The sequence below is a fragment of the Arvicola amphibius genome, chromosome 15, assembly GCF_903992535.2.
Source record: "Arvicola amphibius chromosome 15, mArvAmp1.2, whole genome shotgun sequence".
Taxonomy (NCBI): domain Eukaryota; kingdom Metazoa; phylum Chordata; class Mammalia; order Rodentia; family Cricetidae; genus Arvicola; species Arvicola amphibius.
The window spans coordinates 12619325-12631999 of record NC_052061.1 but is presented as its reverse complement, the minus strand read 5'-3'; the positions used below and the strand labels follow the sequence as shown (position 1 = coordinate 12631999).

General features: G+C 44.0%; 1 protein-coding gene across 2 annotated transcripts in view; it reads right to left on the bottom strand.

Moving 5' to 3' along the window:
• N4bp1 (NEDD4 binding protein 1) overlaps positions 1-12675 on the bottom strand; it is a 51884-nt gene that overhangs the window by 20948 nt on the left and 18261 nt on the right. For both annotated transcript variants that reach the window (XM_038313148.2, XM_038313149.2), the window contains exon 2: positions 5522-7200. In XM_038313148.2, coding sequence (XP_038169076.1) covers positions 5522-7200 — 1679 coding nt within the window. The remainder of the gene's footprint in view (positions 1-5521; positions 7201-12675) is intronic.

Below are 12675 nucleotides of genomic sequence, written 5' to 3'. Positions count from 1 at the left end.
CCAGTAACAAAAAGGTCTGAGCAGTCCAACCTCAACTCCTGTGGGAGACGCAGGCAGTCCTGGCGCTGAGGAGGAAGACATGGCCCCAAGTCTAGGTGTGACCCTGGACAAGGCTCATGTCATTTCATGCCATGCAAGCTATACCTAATTCTTGCTCCAAGAAACGAGTATGAAGATTGCATTACATAATAATAATAATAACAACGATAATAATAATAACATGCCAGGCTGAGAATGAAGCTCACACAGAGCCTTTGCCTAGTGTGTCTAAGAACCAAAGTTCAATTCTTACTGCCAAAAAACTTAGGAAATCCTTGGTCTCAGTTAAAACGCAGTCTACACTGGTGACGCAAATGGCAAGCAGGCCATGAAGTCACAAGTGGTGACAAGAAGCCAGTAAGAAAGTCCTAGTCTTCTACTCAGCAGCTTTCTCTTCCGGGAAGACCACCATGTCCAGAGCCTGCAGCTGAGGGGTTCAGAGGAACAGTCTACCTGCACTCACTGTGGAAGCAGATGGGCTGTGCCAGAGCCAACCATCTCCACCTTTGGGACTTTCTTTCTGAGGGAAGTCCTCCGGGCACTCAGTCTCCAGCAGCATGCAGCACACAGGCATCTGATCTGAAGATGTCCCAACTCAGAGTCAAGTCCTAACCTTACTGGCAATTTCTTCTCTCAGAAAAAGGGTTAACTTTGATTGCTAACTGTGGTGGTTTGAATATAAATGACCCCCAAGGGTCTATAGGGAGGAGCACCACTTAGGAGGTGTGGCCTGGGAGTAGGTGTGGCTTTGCTGGAGGTGTGTGACTAGGGGATGGGCTTTGGGGTATCAGAAGCTCCAGCTAATTTCTCTGCCTGCTTCCTGTAGATCAAGATATACAACTCTCAGCTCCTCTAGCATGTCTGTCTGCACGTCACGATGATAATGTACTGAACCTCTGAACTGTAAGCCAGCCCCAATGAAATGTTTTCCTTTAGAAGAGTCACTGTGATCAGAATGTCTCTTCACAGCAACAGAAACCCTAAGACACTAACATTCCAGGTGGGCCTACATCCAATTAAGAGCAACTGTGTCTTAGGGTAACAACCCTTTTCAAAGTGTTGTTCTTAAACCCAAACATCAGTAAATCCAAAGGAATGTTAAATCCTTTTCAAAACTAGTGAGGGGCTGGAGAGCTGGCTCAGTGGCTGCCAGCACGAGCTGCTCTTCCAGAAGCTGCAGTCGTTCCGCTTCCAGCACCATGGCCAAGCAATTCACGGCCACCTGCAACCCCAGCGCCAGGGATCCAACACCCTCTTCTGACCTCCACACCTCCACAGGCACCAGAATGCATGTGCACAACCTCCCTGTACCCCTACCCCATATACATTAATAAAACTAATGCCTAAAGTAATAAGGATCATAATTAGTCTCAGCAGTTAAGAGTACTTGCTGTTCTTAACTGAGTTCAGATCCTAGCACCCATGTCAGGTGGTTCACAGCTGTCATTCCAGGTAGTATATATACACAGACACAAACACACCCCCACAATCAATCAATAAAAAACAATTTAATATATATATATATATATATATATATATATATATATATATACTAATAAAAGCTTGCATGCTCGCTTTAAGTGATAATCACTGCTTTTCAAAAGCAACAGCACTATATCCAAGAATATAGTGGGAAATACGTGGTAGTATTTTGGGTTGTCATGTGTCTGGGAAGTACACTATGGGCAGATTGGAAGGGATCAGATATGTAACACAAGCTGGCATGGTCAAACAGTACTATACATTCTAATAGTGAGTGATACTAGTTACTACTCTAAAAAGTTGACGGATCAGCTAGCAAAGTGTGTGTTGAACAAGCATGAGGACTTGAGTTCAGATCACCAGCACCCATGTAAAAAGTGAAGGTGGTGGCACACACTTGTAATCCTAGTACTGCTGACGAGAAATAGACAGGAGGAATCTTGGAGGTCCCTAGCCAGCCAATCTAGCCAAACTGGTAAGCTCCAGCTTCAGGGAAAGAACCTAACTCAAAGACAACAACAAAAACAAAACAAAAAACCAAGGTGGAAAGCAATCGAGGCCGACGCCCAATATTAACCTCTGCTATCCATACGCGTGCACACATACTCATGAACATACAGCATGCACACACAGATATCGTTAACATGCTCAGCCTTAGCTCATCTGTGGTCTTACTGCTTGAACATCACTGAGAAATCTTTGCACATATAGAAAGGTTTTTGCAAAAGAATTAGCATTCCTCAAAATCACGACTTAAACTCTGTGTCCTCACTCAGCTTAAGAACTAACAAGGAGGACTTGGAGCCGGTCTTGTACTATAGGTACCCAAATGGCTCTTACAGTTTTACTTAGATCAATCTATGTAGCTGTGGGACATTTGCTGGGTTTCCCCCAACAGAGCTGCCAAAACCCAAAGTAGATGACAAGAGGCAGTACTGCTTGGAAATGAGGATACAGGTACAATAATAGTTTTACTCCCTGCCTTGACATTTTTCAACTTCTGATCCCCTAGCCTTGACCTTCCCAGGGCTGAGATTCAGGAAGGGGCCACCAAGTCCAGTTTATAAGGTGCATGGGATAAAACCCAGGGCTTCATGAATGCTAGGCAAGCATTCTACCAACAGAGCTATAGGTAGCCCCAGTGCAAACTGCCAAACTTCTAATATCTAAAATGGTGGCACTATTTTTTAAATTTTGACAGCAAAATGTAAACATACAATTTATTATTAAAAAAAAGAAAAGAAAACCAAAACAATGCTCACGCTCGCAAAATCCACACTGCTAGGCACAGTAGCACACACCTTTAAAGCCTAGCACTGGGAAGGCACAGGGAGGAGGATCTTCCTGACTTAGGGGCCTGCCTAACTTAGGGTTGACACAGCAGGCCAGCAAGGGCTACATAGTAAGACTTTGCCTCAAAACAAACACGGCAGGTGCGGAGGCCCATGCCTATAATCCCAGTACTTAGGAGGCAGATTGGATCTTTTTTGAGTTTAAGGGCAGCCTGGTCTTCACAGCAAGTACCAGACTAGGGCTACATGGCAAGACCCTGTTCCAAAACAAAAGATACACACCAAAAGCTGTCAGGGCAGACTTCAAAGGTGGGTTGGAGGATGGCAAGCAAGCGGAAGATACCAGAGAAGACCAAACAGCCTGGCTTCCAGTCCTGCAGCTTACTGCTGTCAGCATCCATGGTTCCGTGCTACCCTATGGCTGTGGACTTTAACATGGGCAAGCCAGGCACAGTGGCTGCTGGAGGCACCTCACCACACACACCAAGTTCATATGGGAGGTGTGTGACTTTGCTCCCCATCAGCAGTGAGCTCTGGAGCTGTTCAGTGTAGCCAAGGATAAGCAGGTCCCAGAATTCATCAAGAAAAGGACAGACGAACATACAGCCACACCAAAAGAAAGGGAGGGAGAGGAAATGAGCAAGAGTCCTCACCACCATGAGGAAGGCAACTGCCAAGATATAAAGTCCCTTCTTCCTCTGAGTAGGAAATACTTTCAGAAAACATGGTATGTATCTTAGACACATCCTGAAGTACTTCCGGATGACACATGCACTGAGATCTCTTTTAAAGTACACAAAGGCTAGTGAGGGAACTCAGCAGATGGGCCTTTGCCTAAAGCTCAGAAGAACCTGGCCTCCACCCTCAGCACCACAGGGACAATAAACAGAATAAAATAAAATTCCACAAAAGTGGGTTTCAAGTTTCAGATGGAACAAGATTGGTCATGAACTAGTAATTGTTGGGGCTGAGTGAGAAAAGCCACGGAGAGTTGCCATACCTTTTTGTTATATTTCTTTGTAACTATTAATAAAAAAAAAACTAGCAAAATAAATAAATCATTAAGTAAAGCCGACTCCAGTTCCCACTTCAACAGAGGGAGGCTCACAACTGCCTGCAAATCTTGCTCCAGAGGATTCAATGCATTTGTCTGGCCTCTTCGAAGGGACACCTGCAAACCTGTGGAATGCGTTCACACAAATGCACAGCATATACATTTAAAAGAAAGAAGAAAGACAAGAAATAGAGGTGGCTGGAAAGATGGCTCAGCAGTTAAGAGAGTTTGCTACATTGTAGAGGACTTGGGTTCACTTCCCAGCACCCTCACCGTGGCTCACAGCTGTAACTCTAGTTCCGGGGATCCACTTTCCTCTTCTGGCCTACCTTGGACAGCAGACATGCATGTGGTGGGCATATAAACATGCAGACAAAACTCTCATGCACATAAAATGAAGATATGTGCCAATAATTTATTTTTCATGCCCATAACTAGGAGCACTAGGAGGCTAGGATAGGAGGATCGTGAGTCAGAATGTCGCCTCTCCAGCATCTTGAGATGAGAAGCCTACAGGGAGACAACACAGTGCTGGAGTACGCGCCCTCCTCACATAAGGACCCTGTCCAAACGTTAGGACCAGAAAGGAAAAGCCAAACGCATTCCTAAAACTTCAGGACATGAGTTGACCTTTTCAAATTCCTAGAAAGTGGTCATACAGGTGTTCAACAGAGAATATTATTCTCAGAATTTAGCATCTGTAGGAGCTGGGAGCAATGGCTCAGCAGTTAAGAAAGGCTTGAATTCAGTTTCTAGCACCCACATCAGGTGACTCAAATTCATCTACTCCAACTCCAGGGGATCTGACATGTTTTTGTGGCCCCCATGGGTACTACATTCATGTTTACAAACTGACTTTCAGACACGCACATACACTTAATGAAAAATAAAAATAGGCCAGGTGGTCAAGAGGCAGAGACAGGCAGATCTCTGTGAGTTCAAGGCCAGCCTGGTCTACACAGCTAGTTCTAGAACACCCAAGGATACACAGAGAAATCCTATCTTGGAAAATCCAACACACACACACACACACACACACACACACACACACACACACACTTTTAAATTAATTATGTTTTTTAAAACATTTTTTCGAGGAAGCTGAGGCAAGAAGTACTAAAAATTAGTAGCAAGCCTGGGCTATAAGAGACTGTCTCCATTCTTGTACTGGGAATCTCACACAGATTTCAAAGTCTAGTTCATTTACAGTTGCACCCTATGTGCCAGAGTGACATGCAACGTGAAAATATAGTCTTTAGCATCTCCTACCCACAGCAACAGGGTCAAGCAAAAGCTTAGAACTCCAGAAAAAAAAAAAAGCAAAACCCTTCCAACCAGCCAGGCGGTGGGGACACACACCTTTAACCCCAGCACTCAGGAGGCAGAGGCAGGCAGATCTCTGTGCATTCCAGACCAGCCTGGTCTATGGATTAAGTTCACAGAGAAACACCGTCTTGAAAAAACAAAAAGAAAAAAAATCCAAAACAATGACACAACAATAATAAAAACCCTTTCCAAGCAGCTGGTCCTTCCCTGGCTCCCCGAAGGCTACAGATCCACTAGAACACAAAGCAGTCCTGCATGCACACACACATACTCGCACACAGTTCTCAGACACTTCTGAGAGAACTAGGTAAGAACAGAGTAGACTTACGTAATTGCAACATTACTCCCATCTATAACAATATGCTTCAAATCAGCTTTCCCTGGTTCATTTTTTAATTCCAGCTTGTACGGTGTTTTCAGGGTATCTCGAAATCTCTGAACCCCCGTAACTGAGGAATCCATATGCTCAGAGGCTCCTGCCAATCGTGCATCGGTAGCCGAAGGTAACAGCTGGGGCAGCGGTGGTGGGGAATAGTGTGGCTTAGGCTGAGGAGAGCTACAGCAGCCAGAACGTTTCTCACAGGCAGCCTTTGCATTATTGGGAAGCAGGGGTTCTGCTTGCTGTTGAAATCCACTTTCAGGGACAGCTGGGCTTCTCTGGTGGTGGCCTGTAGCTCCCCTCGAAATAAAGCTGACTTCTTGAGGACGGGAAGAGGCAACAGAGGGTGAGAGGCCATCGGTCTCAAGGTCTACATCACCACTGTAGTTCTGGTTTGAGCCCCACACTTCATGTTTCTGTCCTACTGGCCCTGTTCTCAAAGAATTAACTCTGCAATTTGAGGTACATGGTTTAGGGTCTTTGAACGGTAGCTGGGAAAATTTTTCCACCAAGTTTTGCTCTGCGTGACCCTGTGTGTTCTTTGGAGTCGAATCTGCTGTGAGCTCATTTGTGCTGCTCCCGACACCTGCACTTCTGCTCTGGGTGGCATCTGGACACACAGTGCAAGGTGCAAACACTCTGTCTCCTTGGAGCCTTTTATTCTCTTTTTCAATCTCCTCCAAGAGCAATAAGGGCTCTGTAGAAGGCCCGTACTCCTTGATGACCTTCTCGACAATCTCTTGGGAGTAGCCCATGGTTCTGAAGAAGTTTACAAGGATGCTGTACTCCATTTCTTCCGTGGTGTCTTTCCCATCGGGGCTTAGATTTGTAGAGTTGGAAGCAGCAGTGTCACACAGGTCAAGGACTTCATTTCCATCTGAGGCCTTGCCATCTTGCAGAAGCTCCCCTTCTACAACATTCTCCAAGGAAAACTGCTTCTTGGTGTGCCTTTCTTCTGTATCAGAAGACCTCCTCTTGTGACAAACTCTGTCTGTGGAAAGTGCATCTTCATCTGGATTTAGACCATTTACTGGAACAAAGAGCACATCTGCAGAGCTAGAAAAGACTGCATCCATTTGTTTTGTGAGCTCAGAAACAGGGGTCCTAGCTTTATTTCTGGACTCTTCTTGTAAAACACTTTCCTCTCTAGCAATACTCGGTCCTGGGGCAGCATTCTGCATCAACTCTGGAGGCTGAATATCTCCAATTTTAATGACATCATCATCTTCTGCTTCAAACAGATTCTCTTCACCTTGTGTGAGACTCAGTAGTTCTTTTTTCAAGGAAGTGGGCAAAATCAACAAATCCATTGTATAATTGTCAGCATGGGCTTCAACAAACTGTCGGAATTCCCGTTTGATTTCTGACTCCTTCTGACTGCTAGGCAGGTTCTCATTATTCTCGAAGAGCTTTACAAACTGCTGAATATGACTCCTGGCCATGACCACAGCCTCAGCGCTTCCTCTGATGCCAAGAAGCCCGAAGTCTAAAACGCAGAGGTCAGCACAAGTATCCTGAATTAGGCTCTTCAAAAACAGACTCTGTGCCCCTACAAAAATGCAGTGCATGGCTGTGGGGTAGCATTCTCTCTCCTCCAGTTCAGGCTCACAAATTCCTTTGATATACTCCTGTAAAGACAAGACAAAATTAGACCAGTTTACCAGATTCCTTAGCACACGGACCCACAATAGCAAGGCTGACTTTAAAAAAAAAAATTAAGCATATTTATAATTTGGAGTAAAATTCCTTGACTTCAATAAAAATAAAAAATTACAGCTTGGACCGTGTGTGTGTGTGTGTGTGTGTGTGTGTTTCATTCTAAACTATTTAATCATCTCTAGGGGAACTGAAACCTTGTATACCTACAGAGTGGGAGTGCATAACCTTTCACTGTGTCTTCCACCGTGATCTTAGGGGCTTGCCTAGCTGCACAGTGGATAATCCCAAGGCTGGATTCATTTACATCTAAAGAAACCTCCTGCTACCCAGTCATTTCTCACAAAGGGACATATCTGATGAGATCATCAGATCAGTGGGCTACAAGAGAGCAAAGCCTGCACCACTACTGCCTTTGGTTTGCAGATTCAACAAAAATGATCACCCCGCCTCCAGGCTTCTTGAAGACATTTAGAAACAGTAAGATTCAAGTATAACCAGAGAATAGTAACAGGACTTCTACTGGCTGCCACTGGGAACTAGTAAGATGATCAGCAGTGAAAGAGCTTGCTGCCCAGCCTGCTGATGACCCGAGGGATCCACATGGGAGGAGAAGATCAACTTTCTGGCCTCTACACACATGCTGTGGCAATATACACCCACACACATACAATAAATAAATGCATTAAAAAATGTTAAGGGAATTAGTTTCTTTAGCAAGTGGGATGCTAATTGGAACAAAAAAAATGAGTCAAGCAATTAAGTGTATGCAACACACACACACACACACACACACACACACACACACACACCCCTCCCAGTGAAACATATTTGTTAATATACCCACCAACTTTAGCTCTGGAATATGTTAGTCTCAGATTCCATAAATACTACTGGTACAGTCTTGTTCAAGTTACACAAGCGAAGTCCAGTTTCTTCAACAGCAAAGGCAAGAAGAGTTCAGTCACAGGGGGTTAGGGAGTTAAAGTCTTACAGGGCACCTCGGTACATGGTGAGACTGTTACTCAACGGGCAGTGTACTTCTGCATAGTCACTGTGAAGGGAGATCTGCCCATACTTTCAACTCAGGTGTTGCCCAAACCAGCGCTATTTAAAAGCTCTGCCTGTGCAGCATCAGTCAGGAGCTCTTCCAGCTTGAACTTAGTATGCACTTGTTGTTGATAACCACGCCCCTTCAGTTAGAATCCATTCAAATATTTATACCTAACCTTTGTGCATTTAGTTATACTTTAGAATCAGAAAATCTCCACGAAGATGAAATAGCAGACTTTCACTGCTCCTATGAGTCTTGACTGCACTGGGCTTTGTTGTCTTGAGGATGAAGCACAGGAGTCTTGTCTTTTGAATAAGTGTAATTTTCTACTGTTGATAACATGACAACTTGGTTAAACCAAATAACCGATTGTCTTACCTTCTTGACTATCCAAGCAGTGTTAAATACAGATGCCAGCAGTCTTAGAGCTCCAAGTGGGATCTGGGGATGTGGCTAAGCTAGTAGAATGCTTGCCTAGCACGCACCAGGGCCTGAGTTCAAACTTGTTACCCTATAAATTAGGCAAGGTGGTGCAGGTCTATAATTCCAGTACTTAGGAGGTTGGGGAAAGAGGACCAGAAGTTCAAAATCATCCTCAGGTGCACAGGGTAAGGGCCAGCCTTGGCTACATGACACCCTAACACAAACACTTCTCTCTCCAATTACTAATACTTGTTTGAAGTTATGTTATCTTTACATACGGCTTTAAAAATATTTTTATAGGGGCTGGAGAGATGGTTCAGCAGTTAAGAGCATTTCCTGCCCTTCTAGAAGACCCAAGTTTGGTTCACAGCATTCAGGTCAGGCAGCTCAAAACAGTCTGTAATTCCAACTGCAAAGGATGCAGCACCTTCTTCTGGCCTCTGTGGACACCTGTACACACATTTGCATATACCCACCTCTCTACCACATATACATAGATTAAAAAAATAAGTTCTTTAAAATGAGAAAATGTTTTTTATAAAGTGTTTTACCTTGAGCTAATAGCTTCACAAGAACTAACCTTTTAAAGGTACAATACAGACTGCACTCCATCTATTTTCCCCTAACCACTACATCTGGATGGTGGTACCCTAAGAATCAGAACATTTGCATTGCACATGAGCCCAAAGATCTAGACTAGTTCATCTCATGGTTTTATAAAACCATCATCTTGTGCCAATGTTTAGAATTATTCTACTACCACAAAGACTGCTCTTGTCTTTTTATGGCCACATCTACCACTTTACCCTCAATCGCTTGGTACTCAATTGTTTGTTTTTAAAATTCATAGTTTTGTGACATTATTAAACCAATAAAAGTGGAATTATACAATATTTGACTTTAAACATTTTAGCACACAGAAAGTGCACAGGCCTCGCTGCACTTGACTTGTATCTACCCATCACCTTTCTTACTGTACCTCTCCACCTCCTACCGGTCCCCAACCCTCACACACACACACACACACACACACACACACACACACACACACACACACACATCCAGGTTCTACATGAGAATACATGGTGTTTGTCTCTCCCCCACCCCATCCTCCTCTCCTACCCAGCTCCCTTAGGCTGACTAAAACTCCACTGTGGCGATGCACCACGTCTCCTCTGCCCATTCACCTGCAGGTGGGCATCTAGGCTGGCTCCACGACTCAGTTACTGTGAATGGTGCTGCCATAAGCATGGATGTGAGTGTAGTGAGGTTGACTTTTGTCATATGATGCCCTTAAAACTTAAGATGCTGTAGTTGGAAGTGGTGGCTCATGCTAGAGACCGCAAAGAAGGGAGCTCAAAGCAAGAGTTTGAGGCCAGCCTCGGCTATAGAGCGAGGCCTGCCTCAAACAAAACAACACACCCTAAAGGAAAATAAAGCTGCTATGAAGATCCATGTTCAGGTTTTTATGTGAATTTTCATGTCTCTAGGATCAATGCTGAGGGGCACGGCTGCTGGTTCACAGGGTAAACGCGTATTTAGTTTTCTAAGAAGCTGCCCAACTCTGTTTCAGTTGGCTACACATTTTACAGTACCACCCAAATGTATGAAATCCAGTTTCTCCAAAACTCTGCCAGTTTTTAAGAGCACTAGTTCCTATTCTTGACATTTCAGTAGGAGTGTGGCAGACCTTATCTCAGTCCCCACTGTCCTGGCTAGTGACCCTGACCACATACCACTTGTCCTCGCCAGGGAAACATCTTATTCCTTTGTCTCTAACGGGACTGCTTTTTGTCACTGCGCTTTGAGACGTCTTTGTCTTTTCTCGTCTTCTGTAAGGAATGTGGCTCCCATCTGTCTTATACACATCAGCAGTCGTCTTCCCACACTTCCCCACTTTGAGACGGATTTTATGTAGCCTAAGCCGGTCTCCACCATACTTGGTCTACGTGGCACTGGAAATTGAACCTATGGATTTAGGCACGCTAGGCAGGAACTCTATTAACTGAGCTATAGCAACAGACCCTTCTTTCGGTTATCTATGAATTAATAGGATGTTTTGTGGTGGCAAAAAAAATCTTAAATTTTAAAAAAGCTCTGTTTGTTTTTTTTTTCCTTCATTAAGCTCCAACTTCTTACACCTCTCCTATGTCATCTTATACAGGTTTTATATTTAAGAGCGGAGGCTTTAGCTCAGCAACAGCATGCTTGCTAAGGCAAGCACAGGCCCCTGACTTTGGTTCTCAACACTGGATGAGAGAGGAAGGGGAAAAAAAAAAAAAAAAAAAAAAAAAAAACCAAAAAGGGGGGGGGGGGTGCTGGTGCTGGTGGTGACGGAGAGCTGGCTCAGAAGTCAAAAATTTAAAAGCACTAGCTGCTCTTCCAGAGGACCCAGCACCTACAAGGTGGTCACAGCCACCACCAAACAGCCATGCAGGTCTACATAGTACACTTAACAGCCAAAGCATGCTCTTCTCTGGAACCCACAAAACTATCAAGATAAACCTTATGCTGACTATGAAACAAATCTCAACAAATGTAAAAAGAACTGAGATTATGTAGCACAATCTGACCGCAAAATGATCAAACAAATCAGTTACAGATCAGAAAAATTCCCAAATGGTTGGGAATTAGAAACTAAAGAACCCTTCTAAGTAACTCTGAGCAGGGGATTTCCTTTTTCTGTTCCTTTCTTTGGAAAGGTAGGGATCTTCAGACGAGTTCTCTGTTACAGTGCTGGGATGAACCCAGGGCCTTAGGCATGCTGGGTAAGTGCTCTATGGCTCCCATAGGGGGTTTTTTTTGGGAACACACTGAACTAAATGAAAATAATATGAACTATCAAGGCACAACTGAAGCAGTGCTGAAAGGGATGTTTATTTATTTATTTTATTGGCTGTCCCAATAGTCTCAACAGAACCAGGACTAGATCATCAAGTGAGCCTTGAACTCCGTGGTTCTTTCACCTTTGCCTTCCCTACACTGTGATTATGGCCATGGGCAGCCATGCCTGGCTTGAAAAGGAAATTTATAAGACATAAATGCCATATTAGAAAACAATAAAAAACAGGCACAGGAACTCACACTTGTAAGGCCACCTTAGTCCCAGAATTTAGGAGGTAGCGGTGGGGGACAGCTGGGCTATCGCATGAAATCCTGTCTCTGCCTCCATGCCTGCTGACCTTTTACACGGTTCCCAAACTTAGATAACTAGTGCTTTATTCTCTGACCCACCTTCCCACCCCCACACGTGTAATTAAATACGCCAGGATAAAGGCTCTTGTTTTGTTTTCTTCCTGTGCTGTGAACCAAAGTCTGAGACGTGTATACATTAGACAAGTGCTCTACCACTGACCTACATTCTCAGACTTAAGTTCATTTATTCTTGGATCCTGTCTTCTCCCACTTTTTACAATAGCTACCTCATATTCCATGTACACACATTAAAAACCAAGCACACAATGTATACTTTTTGTTTTTAGCAATCAAACTCGAGTTGAAGAACTTAGGAATAACAGGTGTGGTAGTATAATCCTATCTATAATCCCACCACTAAAGAGGCTGCAACAGGAGAATTTTGAGTTAAAGGCCACTCTACTAGACTACACCATGACACTTTCCATAAAAACAAGCAAAACATCACAAAAGGAGAAAGTAGCCAATTACATTTACTCAGGCATTTACTACTTTCATGTAAACTTTAGCAATTTAGTACTTCAGCAACTTTTTTTAAAAATTATTTTTGTCATTTTTAATTATGTGGTCGGGAGGATGCAGACCTGAGTATAGATGTCTGCAGAGGTAAGGGGTATCTGATCCCCTGGAGCTAGAGTTATGGGTAGTTGTGAGCCCCTGACAGAGGTGCTGGCAACTGGACTCAGGTCCTTGGGTCTATACATGTTCTTAACAGCCATCACTCCAGCCCTCAACTTGAGCAACTCTTATGCAGGTGACTGTCAACAACGGTTTC